Source organism: Malania oleifera, chromosome 4 (assembly GCF_029873635.1).
Source record: "Malania oleifera isolate guangnan ecotype guangnan chromosome 4, ASM2987363v1, whole genome shotgun sequence".
In the NCBI taxonomy this organism is placed as follows: domain Eukaryota; kingdom Viridiplantae; phylum Streptophyta; class Magnoliopsida; order Santalales; family Ximeniaceae; genus Malania; species Malania oleifera.
The window spans coordinates 48,470,819-48,493,209 of NC_080420.1; the positions used below are offsets into that span (position 1 = coordinate 48,470,819).

The 22,391-nt window shown below is 35.0% G+C and overlaps 1 protein-coding gene across 2 annotated transcripts in view; it reads right to left on the reverse strand.

Annotated features, from left to right (window-relative positions):
- LOC131154246 (protein ESMERALDA 1) overlaps nucleotides 1–21,416 on the reverse strand; it is a 51,798-nt gene extending 30,382 nt beyond the window's left edge. The window contains exons 1-4 of one of the 2 annotated variants that reach the window (XM_058106895.1): nucleotides 20,837–21,416; nucleotides 17,313–17,382; nucleotides 2,998–3,065; nucleotides 2,779–2,867 (exon numbers count right to left, since the gene is read on the reverse strand). In XM_058106895.1, the coding sequence (XP_057962878.1) occupies nucleotides 2,779–2,867; nucleotides 2,998–3,065; nucleotides 17,313–17,382; nucleotides 20,837–21,211 (602 nt within the window). In that variant the 5' untranslated portion in view covers nucleotides 21,212–21,416. The remainder of the gene's footprint in view (nucleotides 1–2,778; nucleotides 2,868–2,997; nucleotides 3,066–17,312; nucleotides 17,383–20,836) is intronic. The other variant, XM_058106896.1, reaches the window with a different exon arrangement.
- Between the last annotated feature and the right edge of the window lie 975 nt (nucleotides 21,417–22,391).

Sequence of the window (22,391 nt, forward strand, 5' to 3'; positions counted from 1 at the left end):
CCTTAGCAATCTCACAATAATCGTTTGCAAAGTTTCTCCGACCATTGCCCTTTGCACTGCCAGGAATGAGCACTGCAAATTTCCTCCCTTTCCACTCTAATAACTTTCCCACCTTCATCTACCTAATCAACACACAATATGCATAATACCCTTAGGAATGCTCCGATAACCACTTTCCATCTGGCTGAAGACTGACAACCCATCAGCGAACTGGAAAGTTGCCTCCTTAAACAACCTACCCCATCTGCATCAAGCAACATCATTTCTTACCACGAGTAAAGAAGAAATCTCCCCAATCTTGTCTAAATGCAGATCAAAGGATATCCTTCGATCCGGACCCAAAGATTCACCATAGCCTACAGCATAAGGCTCCATAACTCCATATGCACAAGTAAGAGAAGAATCGTATCACGAGAGTGAAGGGGGGTGAGGGGCAGAGAGAGTGATCGAGACATTTCCTTCATATATCAATATATTCATGTCTTTTAGAATTGATTTTGGAAATTTGTACTGATCTTACGATTCAAGTATCGATTCTCGATTCCTAAAGTTGGAATTTTGATTCACAATTCGAATATCCATTCGACAACTATGTTTATAACAGCAATTACCACATTTGAGAGACTAGAAACTATGCTTATGTTAGTATAGAAACAGAAGCTTAGTATAGAAACAGAAGCTGATAGGCTCCTTCTAACTTTTAGACCACATCCAAAGAAGAGAAGGTACAAAAGGTCTAAATAAAAACATAAAGCAGTTAAGCACATAAAAAGTCAAGTCCATACATGCATGCATGCACTGTGCTATCATGTGAATGAACAGTTACATGATCCTATTGGTTTAGCTCGTCTGATGGTTTTGATAGTCACAAAACATTAGTTTAGTTTAATATGTGAAAATTGAATGAATTGGATAATTAGCTTTCATGTGATATATAGTGTGTTAAAGCATTTACATGAGTTCTATCACATTAAGATTGTCGTTCACGGTAACTAAGGATAAAAATATTATTTAGTAAGCTTGTCATATTTTTTATGTGCGTTTCATGCCAAACTAGCTAGTTTACATGAAATCAGGCAAAGATTGCTTGTTTATGTATCATGCAAAGCTCACTTATTTAGGTAAGCTTCATGCAAAGCTTGCTCACTTATGTAAGTTTCAATCAAAGCATTCTCATTTATGTAAGAGTCATGCAAGCTGAATTAATTTTGATTGATAAACTTGATTATTGATGGATTTAATTTAGATATAAATTTAATTTTGATTAATTATTGCATTAAAATGGTCCTATGGAATGTGGAGTGTATCCTAGTTGTTAAGTTTTTGAATTGGAATTTATTTATTTAATATTTTCCTATGATAATATTTTGCGAAGAACACATATTTGCATAAATCTCTTATTCCTAAAATTGTGGGCGTGTACATCTTGTTTGAAATTAGTTTCCTTAGTTTCTATATAAGATAAAGGAGGGATCACTTAAATGGTTTGCGGCATTTAAACACAGGCCAAGTAATGCACTAGTGAGGAGGTGTGAGCTAGTTATTGCTAATGGTACTAAAAGAGGAAGGGGTAGAACTAAAACAAGTTGGAATGAGGTAGTGAGGAAGGATTTAACAGCTCTGAAGTAATTCAAAGAAAATGCCCTTGATCAAGTGAACTGATGGAAAAGATTCATACATCAGACCCCACTTAGTGGGGCTTAAGGCTTGTTATGTTGTTGTAACATGAAATTTGCCTGAACACATTGCTTGAATGATGATATCATTTGATCTCCTCTTGTTTCTTGACAAATATAGAACATTTGTGGCAAATAGTTGGAGAGATTGAAGATACTTGCTTTGGCAACATTAAGAAAGAAAATGTTCTCAATTTGAAGCTGGTTGCATAAATTGAGGGTTCAAAGTTTGTGGATGATGCAAAGAGATAAGAGATTGCTAAAATTGTGCCCAGACATTGGGCCGTTTGATATTCTTGAGACATCTTATGATACTATTAAGGTTGAGGCAAATTTTCTTCTTTGTTTATCTTTGTTTTTTTTCTTTTTCTTTCTTCATGAGTGAACTACCTTGAGAGTATTTATTCAAGCATGCTCAAAACTTTTCTTTTATTTATTATTATTTTGTGAGAAAAGAGTTAACCAAGATTATAAGAGTGCAAGTTTGTGCAGGGATCAAGAATGCAGATACGCAAATGATGCACAATAGTATTAAGATTGACAGTGAATTCCTTTGACAGGCTCTTAGGAGTGGACATAGGCCAATAGGGCCAAATAGTAATAACATTGTTTGTCACTCTCTCCTTACTCTTTCACATTTCAGGTGGCATGTGTTGCCATGTAGTTTGCTAAATTTAAACTGTCGGTGAAATTAATTATTTTTATTTTTATAAACACCCAATTCACCCCTGTCTATCCTTCTTAGGTGCCTATAGGCCAACACCTACGCTTGAGGTAAGGTTTTGTGACATGCTACTATATTCATTGCACTAGCACAGCATAAACCTGAACAGATAATCAGCCATAAGATACTGAATCCAAGGACGAGATGACAAACTAATGCCTAACAAACTCAATTCATGGACCTATCAAGAAAATGCAATTCATGGAAGAAACATAGTTTTCATCAGCAAAAGCTCCCTTCAATTAAGTATCAGAGCCAAACATCTAATTCCGCTATAAAATTTAGCTTTAAGTTTATGCATCTTTGAATATCAATGCTTTATTTACTTAGGCCACTTGATTACAAAAGAAAAGATTAAGGATACACATATCAACCAACCTAGGATCTCTCCAAATGCTATGATAATGAAAATTGGGGATTACGAGGGTTGCATTTAGATAGCCTGCCACTGCAACTGCATTGCATATCTGCAGTGGACAATCAGAAACATGTTGAAAATATAAGTAAATAAAGTTGCTAAACGGGAAATCCTTCCAAATAGAAGACTGTAAATAAAATAAGAGGGAGTTGTTGTAAATAAAGTGGGTGGAACACAACCGATGTCCTCTGCTGATTCAAGCCACCATTTGCCTCAACAAACAGATAACCATTAGAATCAGGTAAACCTATAAAGAAGTCAGAACAATGTTGCATCAGCTTTGAAGAATGAGAGAGAGGGAGAGAGTATACAAGTTCATGCAAAATGCACAAGTACTATGGAGGCAAAGTTACAATAGATGCATAAAATTAAACAAGTAATCACCAGGCATCGAAGGCTTAGCAGAAAAAGTTTTCCAGTAGCAAGTTAACAAGCGCTACACCAAGCAAGCAAACACAAACAAAAAGAAAAACCAAAAAGCATTTCACATGTTTTTTAGATGCCTACAGAAACCCTATACCATGCTAATTCAAAAAACCAATTCTCAACCCCTTTCCATGATATATAGAACATTTTAAATTAGCTAATTCACATTTACCTTTTTTCATCCTCCCCATACCACCATCCACCCTAACTTCATTTCCTACAGCCTACAGCTGCAGACAACCACAGTTCCATCTCAACCATCAATTGTTGAGATTCAATATCTTTCTCATTCACCTCTTCCATGGGAATATGGGATAGGCAGGAACAGACAAAGTACACGACTTATACGACCATTCATCTAAGAACCTTTATCCACCTCCTCATCCTCAAAAATAGGATGGCCTGCCAAACCTTCCAAAGAAGATGCTGGCACATTAGAGATATCACCCACTAAATCTGGGGAGTCCAAATCATAACCATATTGTTCACAAAATTTATCCAATATTAAGCATCCATCACCAGCAGTCCTGCTATCAAAATCACTCTCCTTATCGTACTCATCAGTCCATTCCCTGCCTGTCATGGACAAACTGCTCCCATCAACCTTCCCCCCTGATCCTTCTCTCATGTCAATCAGACAAAGAAACTGCCATCATCCTTCCCTTTAAGATTTTATTCATATGCACCTCCTGATTAAGTCATTTTTCCTATAAAACTTTGCACATACCGCCTCCATAGCCCTTTGACATGTATAAACCTTTTTAGACAAAGGCAAAGAACATTGATTTCCACCACTTGCTGGTCGACTGCAACTATTGTTATCCAACTATTGTGGTATGTAACAAGATCTATTGGAAGAAAGTTACTTTTCTTGCTTCTTTTCGGGCTCATTCTTTTGCAGGCTGGGGGGTCATTCACTGTCCAACATTCAAAGGGGTTGGTGTAATTTTTCTTTCCTTTGTTGGAGGATGTCTTATCCTCCTTACCTTGTAATTATTTCTTTTCTTAATGGATTTATTTTGTTATCTAAAAAATAATGTTTTATTGGGTTTTGGCATACTTGCATATGGGCTATGTTTCTCCAAGTTAAATGGCAATATAAAGGGAAAAAAACGCTAACCTCCCCTATGATTTGGAAAAAAGACACGAATCTCCCCTTAGGTTTCTAAAATTCCACAGACCTCCCAAGACATTTGATTTTTGGGACATTTATACCCCTCAAAAAGATTTTCTTTTTCTTGGACAAATATAAGGGGAGGTTTGTGTCTTTTTGGCAAACCTTTAGAGAGGTCTCAAAATTTGGAAGTTTCACGGGAGGTCCCCGGGATTTTTGAAACCTCATGAGAGACTTGTATCTTTTTGCCAAACCTCAGAGGAGGTCGATATCTTTTACCCCAAAATAAACTCACTTGAGAATGAGAAGTGAGAACATACCCAAGAGACCTACAATTGATTGTAATCCTACTTACATGTGCAACATCAGATTAGGTCACATCAATGAAACATCACATTGGCCAAAGAAGGTCAATTAGGAAGGTTACTCATTAGCACCTATCCATCTAGTCAATCTTGTCTCATAAGAAAGATGACCAAAAACCCTTTTTAAGGCATAGTGAAAGGGCCTAAGATGTATTAGGATTATACCAATAGATGTAGGCAAGGCTAGAAGGAACAACACTTAATTCATTATCTTTAATGATGACCACTCTAGATTAGGTACGTACACTCATGAGCTTGGAAATCTTTGAAAACTAAAAAGAATTTAGAAGTGAAGCAGCGAAACAAACCTAAAGCACTTCAATGAGAACAAGGAGGTGAATACTTTAGTACTAAGTTCCAGATCATCTCAAGGAAGTCAGGATAATATCCTTATGGACTCCTCAAATATTGCAATTAAATGGTAGTTTTGATTAAGAAATTGCACCTTGTTGGATTTGCTATGTGATATGATGAGTAATACCAATTTATATATTCCCTTTTACACCCTAGAGAGCACATCCTACATTTTGAATAGAGTACCTTCCAACTTCCAAGTTTGACAATAAACCCCATATAAGATGGTCACATGGGAAGAAACCAAGTCTTGAGCATGTTAAGATTTGGATTGTACTTCCTATACTAAGAAACTTTAGGCAAACAAAATGGAAACTAGACCAACTTATCACATATCCCAAAGAAATATTTGGATATCATTCCTATACTTTAATGAATTAAGGGTAATTGTTCAAAAGAAATGCTACTTCTCTCAAGGGAAAATAAAGCTTATTCAATAGAGTAGCATATAAAGAATATAGAGCTTGAACAAGTGTTATATGGAAGAAGAAATCCTTGAAACCTTGTTCAAACACAACTGAAGCACACACACAACCTCTTCATCGGTCTACAATTCCTAAAGCTCCATAGAGACATGGATTTCTCCATGAAGTTGAGGGATTTTCCTCCTAATAATTATTATAGAAATAATCCTTCAAACTAGAAGAACTGATGTTAGACAACTTGAAGGTGGAGATTTGCAAAAATAGATTGGTAACTAAAGGTTACACTCAAAGGCAAGGGTTGGACTGTAACAAAACCTCTTTCTAGTTGCCGTAGGAATGTGCCAAATGGATGTAAAGACTACTTTCCTCAATGGATATACTAAGGAAGACATTTGCACGCAACAACCAAAAAGCTTCATAACCAAAAGTGTGCAAGCTTAAAAGATCCATTTATGGATTAAAGCAAACCTCCTGAACTTGGAACATCCATTTTTATGATGCCATCCAAAGTCGTGGTTTCTTTAAAAAACGTACATGAGCCTTGTATGTATTAAAAAGGTTAGTGGGAGCAAGACCACTTCCCTTATCATCTATGTAGATGACAATGACATATACACTTTGACAATGTCTGATTATCCAAAATCTTCTTCGTGAAAGATATGGGGCAGTACATCTTATATAATAGGTTTCCTTGGTTAATTTTTTAGCTTTTATCCCAAATCTTTCTTTTTATTTTTTATTTTATTTTTTATTTTTTGTGGACTTCCTGTCCTCTTAGGCTGTATCTTCTCTCATCTCTACCTAATACAGCTTCTTTTTTTATTAATAAAAAAAGGGTTGTCGTAGTCATTGTACACAGAAGTATTCAACAGGCACAGCATGCAGAATTCAAGGAGAAAACTGCTGCCTTTTAGGCATGGAATCCATTTGTCTCAGGAGATGAGTCATATGACAGAAAAAGAAAAAGAAAGCATGAACAAGATACCTTATGCATCCATTTTAGGTAGTCCTACTTATGCCATGTACAAGACCTGACATTAGTCATATTGCAAATGTGACACACAGACATTTGGTTAATAAGGCTAGACTGCAATTAAGAATATTATAAAGTACTTGAGAACAAAGGAGTCCTGGTGTACAGAGGAGGAAAGATACAAGTGAATGGTATACAGATTCAGATTTCTAGTCAACTGAGGATGATAGGAAATTAACAATAGAATTCATATTTACATGTAATTGCGGGGTGGTTTGGTTAGCCTGAAGAGTTGTAAGCCAGAAAGTAACTGATTCAACCACAGAAGCAGAATATAATGTAGCTTCAGATGCTATAAATGAAGTTGTATGCAAGAAGTTTGTTGGAGAACTTGGAGTCATTTCTTGAGCTCATTCACCCATACCACTGTTTAATACAACAATGAATCTGTAACTCAAGTAAAGGAACCAAGGTCTCATCTGAATTCCAAACATATTGAAAAACAATATCATGCCACTGAAGAATTTGTTGGAGGAGGTACAAAAAATTGTGTCATCTTAGAATGCCACAGATTCACTTACTAATGTTCTTACTCAACAGCACTTAGATCGTCATTTAGAGTAAATTAGTATAAAATACATAGGCAATTAGAGATTGTTTGCTAAAAATCCTAAATGCAATCAAAGTAAAGAGCATTTACATTGTACTCCCCACCTCTACCTAATCAAAGGGCAAGTTTTTCATATTCCCATATATATTTAATTAAGAACCTAACTCAGTCCATAGGATTTAAGTTGAGGCCATAAGTTAAGTCTATACATGGTTGCTAAGAGTCCTAGTCATAGGACTATCAACAATGCATATTGATAATCTAGATAGATTAGCTAATGTCGTGTCCACAAATTGAAGTGGCAAGCCTCAAGACATTAATAGAGTAAAACTAAGACAAACACAAAGGGCACATGTTAGAGAACATATACACTAAACATGACCAACCTCTAGAAAACCTAAATGGAGCTCCCCATTACTGTCAACAAGGTATTCTTACTATATAATGTATGTAGTCCTTACACCTAATACATCAAACATATCTAATGCATGGGTATGTTGTTTTGATGAGTGCACATATCATCATCTTGCTTGATATGAGTCATATGACTCATGAAAATTTTGGCCAAGCTATGAGAGAATATAATGAGTTATTTAGATTAATTAGTCATTGTCAGTGATCAGTTATGTAAGGGGTTTGATAGTTACTTCCACACCTTATTTGCTTATTCGAGACATTACATATTTGCATGAAGGTCTAGATCACATGGTAATTGTAATCAATAGGCTTTTTCCATTCAAACTAATCTAGATTGCCATAATATACCACTAGGTGTCGCACATGGATCGTGAGAGTGAGTGTCATATAAAGCTACTTTGATACAAGATTTCTCATAAAAGGAGAATTAGAAGATGTTTCAACTCAACTAAGATATTGATCTAGATCATTATCGCCATATAGTCATATTTATAAGTAGATTAGAATGAACCTAAGGGGTCTCACACCATTGGGGGTTAAAGGGACAACTATGCAAATAAAGAAGAAAAGAGTCAACAAGTACGAAATACATTTTAAGAGGAATAAAGGTATTTTAGAGGAGTGACTTTGGGAGGTAGCACTCATTAGCCTCTCCTCTCTCTCTCTCTCTCTCTCTCTCTCACACGCGCGCGCGCGCGCACACACACACACACACACAGCAAAGGGAGGTAGCACTCTTCATGAAAATGCTGCGCTTTAAGTGTTTTGTGAGGAAATTCCTTTCATTTCATGCTCATGTGGATGCACAACTAGAGGTTGGATGCTTATGTTGCTAAAGGATCTCTCTCTCTCTCTCAACCAATGTGTTGTGCTTAAGTGTTTTGAGAGGGATTTCTTTTCATTTCCTGCTTGTGTGGATGCACAACTAGAGGCCAAATACTTACGTTGCTAAAGGATGCAAACAAGATTCAAATCTTGAGGTAATCAAGAGGCTGTAATTCTCTTTCTTTCTTTTTTGATTTCCAAAATCAACCTTGGATGGCATATTTAGATTTGCATATGCATGTGGAAGTTTTTGTTTCTAGCTATGTGTTTGCGTGTGTATCATTTTCTTTTATAGCATACACAATTAACGAGATAAAAATGCTACAGCATTACCAATTTACCATATCACAAGATCAAAACATAATCTTTAAAGGGACAATGGGCCGAGTCAGGCAAAGTCATAATATTTCATTAATCCAGGCATAACACAAAAAATTATAGACCGAGGGATTTCAGCTGGGCCTATGGGGCTATTTTCAAAGCCCAGACCCAACCAATTATCATGCTAGGGCAATTTTAGCCCATGCTTGGATTACTGGTCTAGTGATTGCACGAGATGGTGATATTGGCCAACAATGGAAGCATTAAATTTCCAATGGTCGCAAACTATTCTAAGAAAATATTTCAATATTATTTAGAATTTAACAGCTTTTTTGTACTAGTACCAAGAGGGTACAATCTTTGGGAGCTTCTATGAAAGGCTCTACACTTCACACTTTCACCCTAAAAGGCTTAACATGCCAAGATGACTCAAATACTAAGCTGTCTCAGTGAAACACAAGCCAGAGTCAGGCCTATTACAAGAAAAAAAGAAAACAATAAAGAGAAGAATTGCCAAAGGTAGGGAGAGGGATATGTGAAGAAGATGGATAGCGAATAAAATGATGCATGCATGCACGCGCACGCACGTGCCAACACACACATATGCACACAAGGTTGAAAGCATGATATAATTTTTCCACTTGCTCTTAACATCATTTCAATCCCAGAAAAATTAACCAAGGAAGACTGTGTAATTTTTCAGTTAAGTTCATGTAGTTAAATATAATATATTAGTTTTAATATTTTTAAAATATTAACTACTACTTTAATTTTTCGTATTTATAATGTTGGAAGTTATATTTAACTTTACCTAAATAAATTGTGATCCAACGTCATTTCAAAATATGTTTTTCTTCTTCAAAACAACTCTATATTCTACTCTCTTTTGAGATTTATATTTTGTTGGGTGATTAAATGACATTACATCTCCTAAAGCTCTGGTGTTTGTTAGTGCACACAAAACTGAGCCAGCTTAGTAATCTTGGAGGTTGTCCGGGTAGTGACTACATGCATCGAGAAATGTACTCCATAGGCGCAAAATCGGCTTTAAGGACAATGGTACTTCCACGCCTTAGCTTCTAATAAGTATTTACATTTTTACTTATTCTTAATTTATAGTAAATACTTTTTCCTTCTTTTATATTTCCAACAATCTTAGAGCCGAATCATTTTAGCGCAATGAGAACAAGGCACGTAGTAACAAATTTTTCTTCCACACGTGAAATTTACATCCAACCATCTTATCCTAATTTGTTGTGGTTGAGTTTTGGTGCTTCGGTCAGACCATAAATGTCGTATTGATGATCAAGGCAATTTGTTGATTGGCGCAATCATGATCTGCTGAAGTTGGCAAGAAATGTGTGGATCAAGTAAAGTGTCGATTAAGCAACGTGTTTGTTCCTTTGCTTCATACCATGATATAATCACCATCTCTTTCATTATTATTTAATGTAACTTAGCCCCTTATAGTTTTGATTTTATTTTTGGTTTGAAATGTTTTACAACCTGTTAAATTGATATTATTTATATTTGCTAGAAGTTTAAATGATATCTTCATTTCCCATTTATGCGTTGCACAACTTTGGGGAAGTCAAACAAGAACAATGGAAAAATCAATTGCATATGATGTCACAAATATTGTAGAAATTTTGGATCATTAATCTTATTAAACAATTTTAGTAAAATTGCATTATTATTTATTTTGTCAAAAATGCTTTTAATTTGGTGTGTGTTGGCTAGTTTCATTTTGTTCTACAGGTGCTGACTAAGGTTCGGGATGAGCAAGTGATTCGGTTAAGCAAGAGTGTTTGACTTCTCCAATGTGCTTCATTGACATGTTCAATTTTTTTTTATTGCTCCATCTCATTTGCATTTTCACCCAATTCTTATGAATTGTTAGAACCTTAATACCTATCATTTGGGTTGATTTATCTGAAAATACTTGACTGATTTGTAAACCAAATCCAAGTTCATTTATGAAGACTTTCAATGGTAATAATGGTTTGAGAGTGTCAAATAATTGTTGGTTATGTAAAAAACTCCATCTATTACAGAGCATAGAGATAGTAATCGTCAAGCTCAAATATTATTGCCTTCAATGGGTGAAGCATGCATTTCAAGGGAGCAGAAAATACAGTTATATAACTCTTTGTAAAAAAGGGCAGCCCAATGCACAAAGCTCCCGCGTATGCGGGGTCCGGAGAAGGGCCGGACCACAATGGGCGGGCCCCACTATTAATTAGGTTATATAACTCTTGTGAGTTTTTCTCTTTGGGACCCTGTTTTCTTTTCTTCAAACTGCTGGTAAATTTGTTTATAAAATGGGGAGAAAAATCTTGGGATTGTGAGGTTTTCTCTATAGATTACAACCTAATTAATAGTGGGGTTTATAGTAATATAAGAATTTAAATGCTCCCCACTGTTGTTATGACTTGTTTTTAAGTGGTGGAAGCATGTGTGCATAAATGAGCTGACATAATTCTTGAATTGATTTTATTATGAATGCTCCAACCATGTACATGGACGGGATATAATAAAGTAATTTCTTTAGTGATATCTAAATGTAAAATTTTTATTTGCCATTAGTATTTTCAGTAGATCATTTTCCACTATTTTGTAGTTGACAATATTATTATATTTTTTCTTTCAATTTTCTATTACATAAAATAGAATATTACCTATTTTTTCCCATAATGGGGTGAATTCTCATGTCACACAAATTTTATTATCTTTAGTTGTGGGGGGTATCCAATGTGGTTTTTGGTATTCTTGTTCATTCATGAAAATGTGTGATGATGCATAAACATGTAGATAAATAAATATATGCTCCATGATTGTTATTAATGATTGTCATGTCTTTGAGAGGCAAATTAGAGGTGCAAATAAGGCATAATACATGGAAGCAAAGATGTGGGGATGAAGTCACTTAGCCATAAAATGGCATGGAGAAATTAAAGTGTAAACACACAAGGGTGTGTAAATTACTTATTTTTGTGGTGCATTATCCAAGTGGATAATAGACACAGCCATGGTATTGGCTTTGGTTAGTATATTTGAGGACTAACCTGAACTAATTGAACAGTCAAATTGGGCAATTATTTGTGTGATCACAAAAATGTGGGGGTACCTAATATCAATATGATCAAAATATGAGAATTGAGAAACAGTTGTTAATTAATGATTTCCTTAACTAAAGGACTAGCTTAAAAGCTAATAGAAAATAAACATCGAGGGGGATGTGTCTTAAGTCCTTAACATAAACTACTAATGATGGCAACCCAGCCTATGCAATTGGAGATCCCATGAATAGGTTCAATGGGTAATAACAAGTCATTGAGTAGTTTTGTTAGTACCATTATTTGTTTTGATCATCCCTATGGTATTTTGAATGGTGCAACTGTAATGATTGTGAATTTGAGTTTATCTCTTAATAAATCCATATCCACTGTTAGATGGTGTGTTTCATTGCAATTACACGCTTGATAGATTTACCTATGCGAATCTGGAAGTGGGGCCGCTTATGAAAGTTTACTTGGCTAAAACTTTCTAGAGCATTCATGAATATCCAGGTATAGTACATGGTCTATTCGTACCAACCCGCAGGAGTTTTGTTTCTAGAGATGTTATGTGAGTGAAATTTTTATAGTGTTACGTTAAAAGAATTTCGTTCAAGAATTTAATATTCACCAAGTTCTTATAACTCGTAATATATTTTCTCTAAGTGCAATTCAAACTGAAAGGTATTGTCACCCAATGCATTACACCTTGTGGTTACCCAATGCTGATTTTTAACTTTTTTCGATTTTTTTAACTTGAACCATGTGGGGGATTGTTGATATTTATGTTGGATGTTTCAAATTAATATATATATATATATATTTTTAATAAATATTATATAACAGTCATCGGTTTTTATTTTAATTAAGTATACGTTAAATTTAATATCTTGTTTTTAACATTTTTCAAATATTAACTACTACTTTAACGTTTCGTATTTATAATGCTGGAGGTTATATTTAATTTTACCTATATAAACAATGATCCAACTTCATTTCAAGATACGTTTTTCTTCTTCAAAACAACATTATATTCTACTCTCTTTTGAGATTTATATTTTGTTGGGTAATTAAATGACATTACATCTCCTAAAGCTCTAGTGTTTGTAACTGCACACAACACCGAGCCAGTTGAGTAATCTTGGAGGTCGTGCGCGCAGTGACTATATGCGTCAACAAATGTACTTCGTAGGCGCAAAATCGGCTTTGAAAACAGTGGTCCTTCCATGCCTCAACTTCTAATAAGTATTTATATCTTTATTTAATCTTAATTTTATTAGTAAATATTATTCCCTTCTATTATATTTCGAACAAGCATTTCATTTTTGAATGTTTTACTTTATTCTCAAATAGTCATGCTTACTAAATAGGATAAAACAAATATAGGTCTTCATCAATTTTATGATGCCCAGTTGCTCGCATGGTCAATCATAAACAGTTGTTTGTACCATAGTGGACAGGGTCTGCTCATTAGATTCCACAGATATCTTTAAAACCATAAGGTGTATAAAAATCATTTTGAAGACTTTAGGATCATGGTTTTAAATCGCAGTAGCGGGTAGCGTAACGTAACAGTAACGAGTGTAACGGGAAGCAGGAGGAGCGGATGTTACATAACGGGAAACAGGTGTAACAGCTGTGAATTTTTTTGAAGCACGCACAACCTTGTGCATATTAGCGAACTTGCATGTTTTAAACTTTTAGCCATTCTTAGAAAGGGTTTTAGTGTATTTTGGACCTTTAGTTTGAATAACTAAGTTATTTAGTAAGGGCAACAAGTTTACATTTGTTTTAAACCATCATTGATAGAAAATTACGTGTGTGCGCGTATTTATACTTCTCATTGTTCTTATCTGTGATAAATTCTTATGTGTGCTAAATGAATTAATAAAATAAAATACATTATACACTCCATTAATCTATTAGAGACATAAGACATATGAAAAATATAAATATAAATATAAAATAGCTAGAAAAGAAAGAAGGTTGAAGTTGAAAAATGAAGAACATAAATATCACATTACTAATATTATTAAAAAAAAAATTTCCTAACAAGTTAGTATTTTGAAATTGTTAATTAATGCATCTATTGTGAGTATTTAAAGAAATAGTAAATTTTGTATCATTGTCATCCTCATTATAATCTTTTCCCCCTCTTGCCACTTGGTATATTGAGAATGATATATGAAAGAGAGAGAAAAAATGAGAAGAAAAAGTAAAAAATAAAATATTTTTTAGGTGTAACAGTCCTGTAGCGGTTACGTAGCGGCCGTAGCAGCCTTTACGTAACAGTCGCGGTCCGTAACGACCGCTACGGCCGTAATTTTTCTTCCCACCGATTTCGCGGTGTGTAACGGTATCGGTAACTCAAAAAACCTTTACGTAACGGCGTTACGTAATGGTCAAGGCCTTTATTTAAAACCATGTTTAGGATACATAACTCATGGGTAAAGAGTTGTTTAAATAGTGAACCCAACCTCAAAATTATATTCATAAAAAGGAAATAGTGCAAAACTACACCACTTATTCCAAGGACTAAACCATCTCATTGGAAATTTTCTAATACCAAAAGCCTTCAATAAATAACGAGCAAGGAACCCTTTAAAGAGGTCGTACTTCAGAATTTTGAAGTATGAAAAGGGCAAGTAATGAATTAAAGAATATGTATAACTGATCCTATAGTTAAAAGAAAAGATAATAAGAAAACATCCCAAGGAAAAGAGCCATTATGATAGGAACAACATAGCATAAGAGTTCAGGTACCACATTCAGGAAAAGTAAATAAGTCCACTAGTAAAACTCATTGATTTGAATATTCTTCTTCTGTCCTAGTTTACTGATGTAGAAAAGGGATCCCACTTCCCGACTTAAAAGTCATAGCCAATAGAGAGCTTTAGAAACTTGAATTTTATTCAGCAGTGCCAAGTGGATTAAAGATGTCTTTGTGAATATGAAGTTCCGTTCATGGATCTCGAATTGCGTAGAATTTGATAAACCATGGTTATTAAACTCCCGACCCGGATTGTAGGATCATATGATTATATGATCCCAAAATAGGATGTCGATTCAGATCGTGAGGGCAATCAGGATCACACAGGATCATATAGAACTGTAGAATCGTGGACTCATAATGGCATCGTAGGAGTCTACTTCATGAGCTGAAATGGAATTTTTAAGGGCTTGGGCTTTAAAAATAAGGACCACTATGAATTTCTAAAGCTCCTGAATAGATCTTTCTCTGTTCTCTTGGCCCATTTGGCACAAAGCCTTCACATTCTAGGGCAAAAATTACTGATTTATTTTGGGCAACAACAATCTAGAGACTCCCTCAGGTCCTTCGGAAGCAGCACAAGTTGCAGAGCTCCTTTAGGTCCTTCAGCAGCAGCAGGCAACTCCAGTCACAGCCCTCATCTCCTTTGACAGCAGCAGAACAGAAACTGGGAAGCAGAGCTGCATTAGGCTTTGACAGAGCTATCTCTTCTGCAAATAGGTCTATCTCTTCTCTCTGCCCCTCTTCTTGTTCGGAAGCAGCAGGGTATCCTTCTGAAACTCTTATATTTTCTTCTTGAGACATGAAATCTTCTTAAAACTCTTATTTGTTGAAAGTAGAGACTTGAAATATTCTTCTTATTTTTATCCTCATTCTTAAGGTCTGAAACTATGAAAAAATTATGAATTTCTGAATCTGTTTTAATAATATGAGGATTGGAGATTAATGATTGAGTCTAGTATCTGGTTTTCAACTTTTCTTCTAATTTTGTTTTGATTATTAACCGAGCTTATAGTGTTAAATGTTGACATAAAATTTCACCTATATTGATTTTTAATTTTTATTTTACATTGTAAATAGAATCTTACGATCCTTGATACAATTCTACAATCCGATCCTGTGGACCCTCCAATGATCCTACATAGGACAACCTTGGATAAAACTCAATAAAATGTTGTAGTTAATCCAAACCCACACAATTCCAAATCCAAGGTTTGTAACCATGTTTGGCATGCAGGAACCAATTCGCAGTAATAGGAATGCACCTGGAATTGGAATGAATCCAACAATGAGACTTGCATGTTGGCAATCATGCCCCGTGGCCCCACCACTAAATATAGATTGTCATTCTTGAAATTTTAGATTAGAAAATAATAGGGGTTTGGCAATGCCAATCCAGGTAGGAGAATGAGTTTTCATGCCTCAATATGGCAATATTGCCCTTTTATTAAGATAAAAAAAATAAAAAATAAATAAAAATATCCTATGCATTTTAATGATTATGACTCCTACTAAAATGATCCAAACACATGAGTGGGAGTGAAGTTGGTGAACCAGTCCCATTCCTTTGGAATGGGAATGGCTACACTGGAATTTCCAATGCGTTCATTTGCATTCCATGTTCCAAATGAAGCCTAAATTTCATGCTCCCAAACAAAGCGCAAAAGTTTTATCACATGCACAGTATACACAAAAGAAATACGTTTTAGTCTGGTAAAAAATAGGATCTGTTAGAACAAATTTTTATACTTCAGCACCCAAACCTGCTTAGGCCACCCCAAAGCAGTTCAAACAGACAACTTTCCTGAAATCTTACACGTCTTGCATGAGCATGTTTCTCGAGATACTAACATCATATGCAGCGTAGTTTCTGATCCAACTTCTTCACACATATTCCAAATAGGAAGTAGCAGACAAGTTTGTTATTTCAGTGTCTATTTGTTTCTATTGATTGTTTTTGTTTCTACACAATGAAGACATAGATTATGACAAAGCATTTATTTACGTCATTAGTTCTTTGTTTGGTTGCCAGTTTTTAGCTATTTTTGGGGCCAAAAAAAATACTCAAAACCAGGTTTTCACTTGTTTTACCAACCTATTGCCAGAATACTTCAATCAAGGTTAACTTTTGAAGATTAAACCATTCATTCCATAAATAATTTTTTAGTAAAATTAGAATAAAATGACCAAGTGAATTTAAAATATAATTAAAATAAAATATCCATAAATTTTCTGAAATTTGAAAAAAAAATGATAAAATTAAAAAAAATTACTATTTTTCCGTGTACAATAAGAGTGTTTCTTGTAGCACTAAACAATGAGTTTTGAAAAATAATAATTAATAAAAAATTATACTAATTTTTTACTTTTATTATAATATTTTTAACTTGTATTATTTTTTGTATTTTTATTTTTAATTCCTGTTTTTTAATTTTTATTTGATTCAAAGACAAAAATGTGCATTTGTTTAACCAAGTTTTTAATTTGTTTTAGTTTCACAGCTGGTTGGTTTTCGGTTTTTAGTTTCTCTCATTTTCATAGTTTTTGACACCAAGAAGGCCCATAGATTCTTTAAATACCCAGCCAAGTGTCATTATATGGAACAGGATGGCCATTGGCGAAAATAGAAGAGATTATAGACTAGATGAAAACAAAAATTATGACATGTTACAAAACTGAGCAACCTAACACAAATCAACACCAAAGAGGTTAAAGATGACATTAAAAGAAGAGTAAGGCAAAAGCCAGATCTGGTCAAGCTTTAAATTTAAATAAAAACTGGAACAAAGGAAATTTCATAATGAACTCTACAAATTTAATTACTGGCATTCTTAGTACCTTCTGAAGATTTGTTTATACATGGTTTCCACCCACCACCTTTAACAGAGTGTTTCCATATGGTTAATATCTACAGCAGATTTAATATCATGTCAGCACTAAAAAAACCAAGGAATCAAGAACCCATAAACCAACAGCTAAATAGAAATCTCCAACAACTCCTTGATAAACCAAAAAAGGAATCACAGATAAAATAGCAACATAAAATATCGATGCACAATTTTCAATTTTATGTGCAACAAAGATTTAACCCATTAGTATCTTTTTCAATAAAGCATCCTAACATTATACAAGAAAATAAATTTACTAAATAAATTTGATAGAAACACAGTTCAAAAATAATCTAAACAGTCGCAAATGGCAATAGCAAGTTTGTGGGAAAAACAAAAAACGTGGCACCCCCCCCCCCCCCCGGGTGTCATTCTCCCACCCCCGAACAAAAAACAAAAACAACAAATCAGGAAAACAAAAAAAAAAACTATATATGTGTGCCCATAAACACAAATTATCAACACATATAAGCCATGACCTAAAACTAGTATATATTCCCCCACATTAAGAAATTCCCTAATTTAACCTACATCAAGGATCTTCTTTGAATCCTTATCTTTTTGTTTTAGTGATAGACCAACTAACTAAGAGTGCTCAAAAGGAGGTTCCATGGTGTATGTTGTTTGTAGATGATATTGTATTAATTGATAAAACTAGGGACGGCAAAGAGGCTGAGTTAGAATTATGGAGAGAAGCTTTGGAATCTAGAGGCTTTAGGATAAGCAAAAATTAGACAAAATATATGAAATGTAATTTTAGTAATAATAGGAGGAATATTAGAGACAAAGATAGACTTGATGATGAAGAAATAAATAGCACTTGTAGATTTCGATATCTTGGATCTATTATGCAAAATGAAGGAGAAATTGAAGATGATGTAATGCATAGAGTTAAAACAGGTTGGGTAAAATGGAGAAGTGCTTCAAATGTGCTCTGTGATCACAAGATATCCTTAAAATTAAAAGAGAAGTTTTATAGGACAGCTATAAGACCAGTTATGCTATATGGATCGGAATGTTGGGCGACAAAGAAACATAATATTCAAAAAGTAAAAGTTACCGAGATGAGAATGCTTAGATGGATGAGTGGTATAACATTGAAAGATAAATTAAGGAATGAACATATTGGCACTAAGTTAGGTGTAACTCCTATAGAAGATAAGATATGGAAGGGATGACTCAAATGGTATGGACACTTGCAAGATAGGCCACATAGTGTACGAATGAGGAAGAGTGAGTTAGTTACTGTGGGGGCAGTAGAAGGGGCAGGGGTAGACCCTAAATAACTTGGGAGGAAATAATAAGTAGGGATTTAATATCCCTGAATATGTCAAAACAAATGGTTCATGATCGCATAAATCGGCGGAAAAGGATTCATATAACCAACCTAGTGAAAATTAAGGCTTGGTTTTGTTGTTGTTGTTATAACCTAACCACAGGTCAGATTCAACTCATGATAGTTCCAGTTTGAAGCCAATCACCTTCAATAGGTTGGTTGGGTTCAATTCATCAATGTAGGCCTAGTCTTGGATCCCCCCAAAAAATGCAGACCAAGCCAATTCTCCAACAATGAATTTCCCATAGAATGTGCACCATGGAACATCTTCTACTTTTCCAAGGACTTGCCAGTTTATCTATCATGTCCTTATTTATAGAAATGGAAATGTTACAATCAATTAGATGTCATCATGCACCTTTCTAACTTTTATCATGGGAATTTTGTAACAATTTTAGAAGTCTACAATTGGAATGAAGCACTTAAAATTTTGCATGTTGGATAAAGCTAGTTTTCAAATTCTTATTTGGATAGAAAAAGACAACGTACTAAGATGAAGAAAGAAAAATTACAAAAGGAAGAGATCAAGGAATCATCCTAAATAACAAAGTTTCCAATTGTTTCCATGTATTTGGATAAGGCCTATAAATTGTTTTATTTAGCTCTTGTTAACACCATATAAAGACCAGCTATAGTGAATCACTATTTCAATCACAAAAAATCATAAACAAAACTTCAGCGTGGAAATGGTTATTTACGTTTTCCTTAAGATTCTAATTCCATTTAGCATAAGGTAATTTATAGTAAGTATGAGTTTCAGCACAATCGTTAAGACTCTATACTAGATTCAATGTTTGTTGCGCAAGCTCTTGCGATGTTCTCATCTGGCGAGTTATAAAATTAGTGATAGTGAGGGAGTGTCTTAGGAAGGATCTTTGGTTTGGGATGCTTCCTTCTAATTTCTACCTTTTTCAAGGAAATTTGACATCTTGGAATTTCCATTTCATTAAAAATTTGAACAAAAGGGAGACTAGTCATCTTATTTTTGTTGATGAATGTTATCGTTCTTTTCGCTCTTCTTTGAGTAATGGAAGACTATGGGCATTGAATTCTTCTAGAAATTTAACTAGCAAATCACTCTTAGTTAGTTTGGCTTCACTTGTGTTTTGCTGAAAGCTTTTTTAGAAGAGTTTCTTTAACTTGTCTAATAAGAGGCTTGAGGCTTAGAGAGGGCAGCGCTTCAATACTTGTTTTCACTTCCTTGTTTTTTCTTCCTTTTGTTTTGGTCCCTTTTTTTTGTGGAGGATGCCTTGTCCTTGTCTCCTTTCCCAAAGAGAATTCTCCATTACCCTAATAATGTATTTCTAGAAAAATAAAGAGGAATGCTAGAAAGTAGTTGCTCAATGCACTCTCTTTACAAACTCTCTATGATTGGACTACTTACCATTTAAAAAAATAAAAAAATAAATAAGCTACCGCTTTAGCCTTTAACCTTAAAAAGTCCAAAAAAAAAAAGTAGCATTGAGAATTCAAAAACCACTTGCCAATCAGAGAAAGTGTACAAGGGAAGTGCATGGAGCAGCTCTTCCTAGCATTCCTCAATAAAAAAGAGTTTAACCATGCCAAACAACATAAGGCGCTCACAGTGTTGCCATGGAGGAATTTGCCCAAATGTTAAACAAATAGAAAGCTAATTTCAATATTACTGCAGACATACCAACCTCGTATTAGACTTAGCATTTCTCATGCCTTCAGGCTGTAAGCAGGCAGGATTGCATTGTCTCCCAATTAATCTTTGTTCAAAGAAGATTTCATGATTTAAATTTTCATTAATTTAATAGATTTTAATAACAGATATAATTGCCACAATTATCTTCAAATACCAGAGCATCCTGAAACAGTTAAAATTAAAAATTCAAGCCCCACAACCTCCCCCACCTCCGTCCCAATAAAGGGAGAAACCCCTGGTACTCATTTACTTCTGATCAGAGGACGCGCAATGATTTACTAGTAGTGCATTGTCTATATATAACATCCCTTCAACAAATTAAAGCAAGATCACAACCACACGATTCCCAACTCAGCCCACGCACAAATTTGAGACACAAAGGATAAACAAACAGATCACATCCATATTCAAACACCAAACAATTCACCGGAATTCAGCTGCACGAGATCGAAAAATTAAAAACACTGACCGCATCGGCCGTTGAATTATCGGCCGCCATCTCGGGGCCGAGCTTCGCGTAGAGCTGGGGGCTGCGGTAAACGGAGCCGGTGGCGGGGCGGTGCTTGATGATCGGAACAACGTCAAACGAAACGGAACCCATATAGAGAAGCATGCCGGAGATGTAGATGAGGGGAGCGAAGAGGAAGATGCCCTGTCGGCGGAGGAGAACGGAAAGGAGAACCCAGGCGAGGCGCTGTGCGAAACTCCGGGCCTGACCCGGCGTCTGCGGGAAGCGGCCGGACTTGGACTTTCCGTGGCGGTACCTCGGCGACCGGAGCGGCGACTGCGGCGGCGATGGCGTGCTGTGACCGCTACTCGGAAGCCGATTGTACGCATGCATCATCCCGTCGCTGCCACCAACTTCATATGATTCTCTCCCTCTCTTTTCCCTTTCTCCGTGTTTGTTATATTTGAGAGAGAGAGAGAGAGAGAGAGAGAGAGAGTTCCGTTCGAAATTGTACCAACAGACGCTTGCGAAGCAAGCCCAGAGAGAGAGAGAGAGGGAGGGGGGTGGGGCGCACGTGCTGAGGGAATAGAAATAATGCGGGCGAGGCGTTCTCGATTTGGAAGCAAGGCATTTTTGTTTTTGTGGGAGCGCACGCGCGGTCTACTGTGGCGTGCTTGAGGGCTGTTTGGGACTAGGAATTTTTCTGTCCTTCTCTGGTTTATTCTCCCGCTTTTGTTTTTTCCCCTTCCATTTTGTTTATCATGTTCCAGAAAATGTTTTCCATGCTTGCCCGAAACAAAGAGAATGTCTTCTAGAGTGCGACCGAACAGATTGCTCCATCTATCCATTTGAATATAGTGATTTGGAACTGAAATTAATTATAAGCGTGAATTTGTAAGAATGTTTTATAGAATGCGATCTAACATGTTGCTCCAATTACCCATTTGAAGGAGCCTTTAACCAGAATAGAATTTATAAAAATACGTGTATTTTGAAATTAATTATAAGCGTGAATTTATAATTTTTTGTCATCTAATTAGTTTTTTTAAAGCAAAAAGGAGAATTAAAATCTTACTTTATATCAGCATCAAGATATGATTCTTTTATTAATTGAATTAAAACATTAATTAGAAGAATGAAAGGAAATTGGTCACATCATCCAATATGTTTTTATTTGAAATCCAACCTTATAGAGGGAATCCATCAAATATATGATTTTCGAATAACCAATTTAGACTTATAAATTTTGAATTCAATTTTTAATGCATTTTTAATTTTTAAAAAGTTAGAGATGAAATTGAAATTTTAAAAACCTAAATCGGTTAAGGAGTTACTAACACCCCCAACCCAGTTTGGTATTTTTAATGGATTTGGTACACATGCCACTGTTTATGTCTTATTTTTTTTTAATTTACAATATTTTGGATAACTAAGAGATAAGAGACAATGAAAAGTTATAAATTTGTCTTACTTATTGAAAAGATGATTTAAAAAAAAAAGAAAAAACAAAAAAACAAAACAAAATGACGAAAAATTGCTTAAACTTCCCTAATAGTGTACAAGCACGCGCACACAC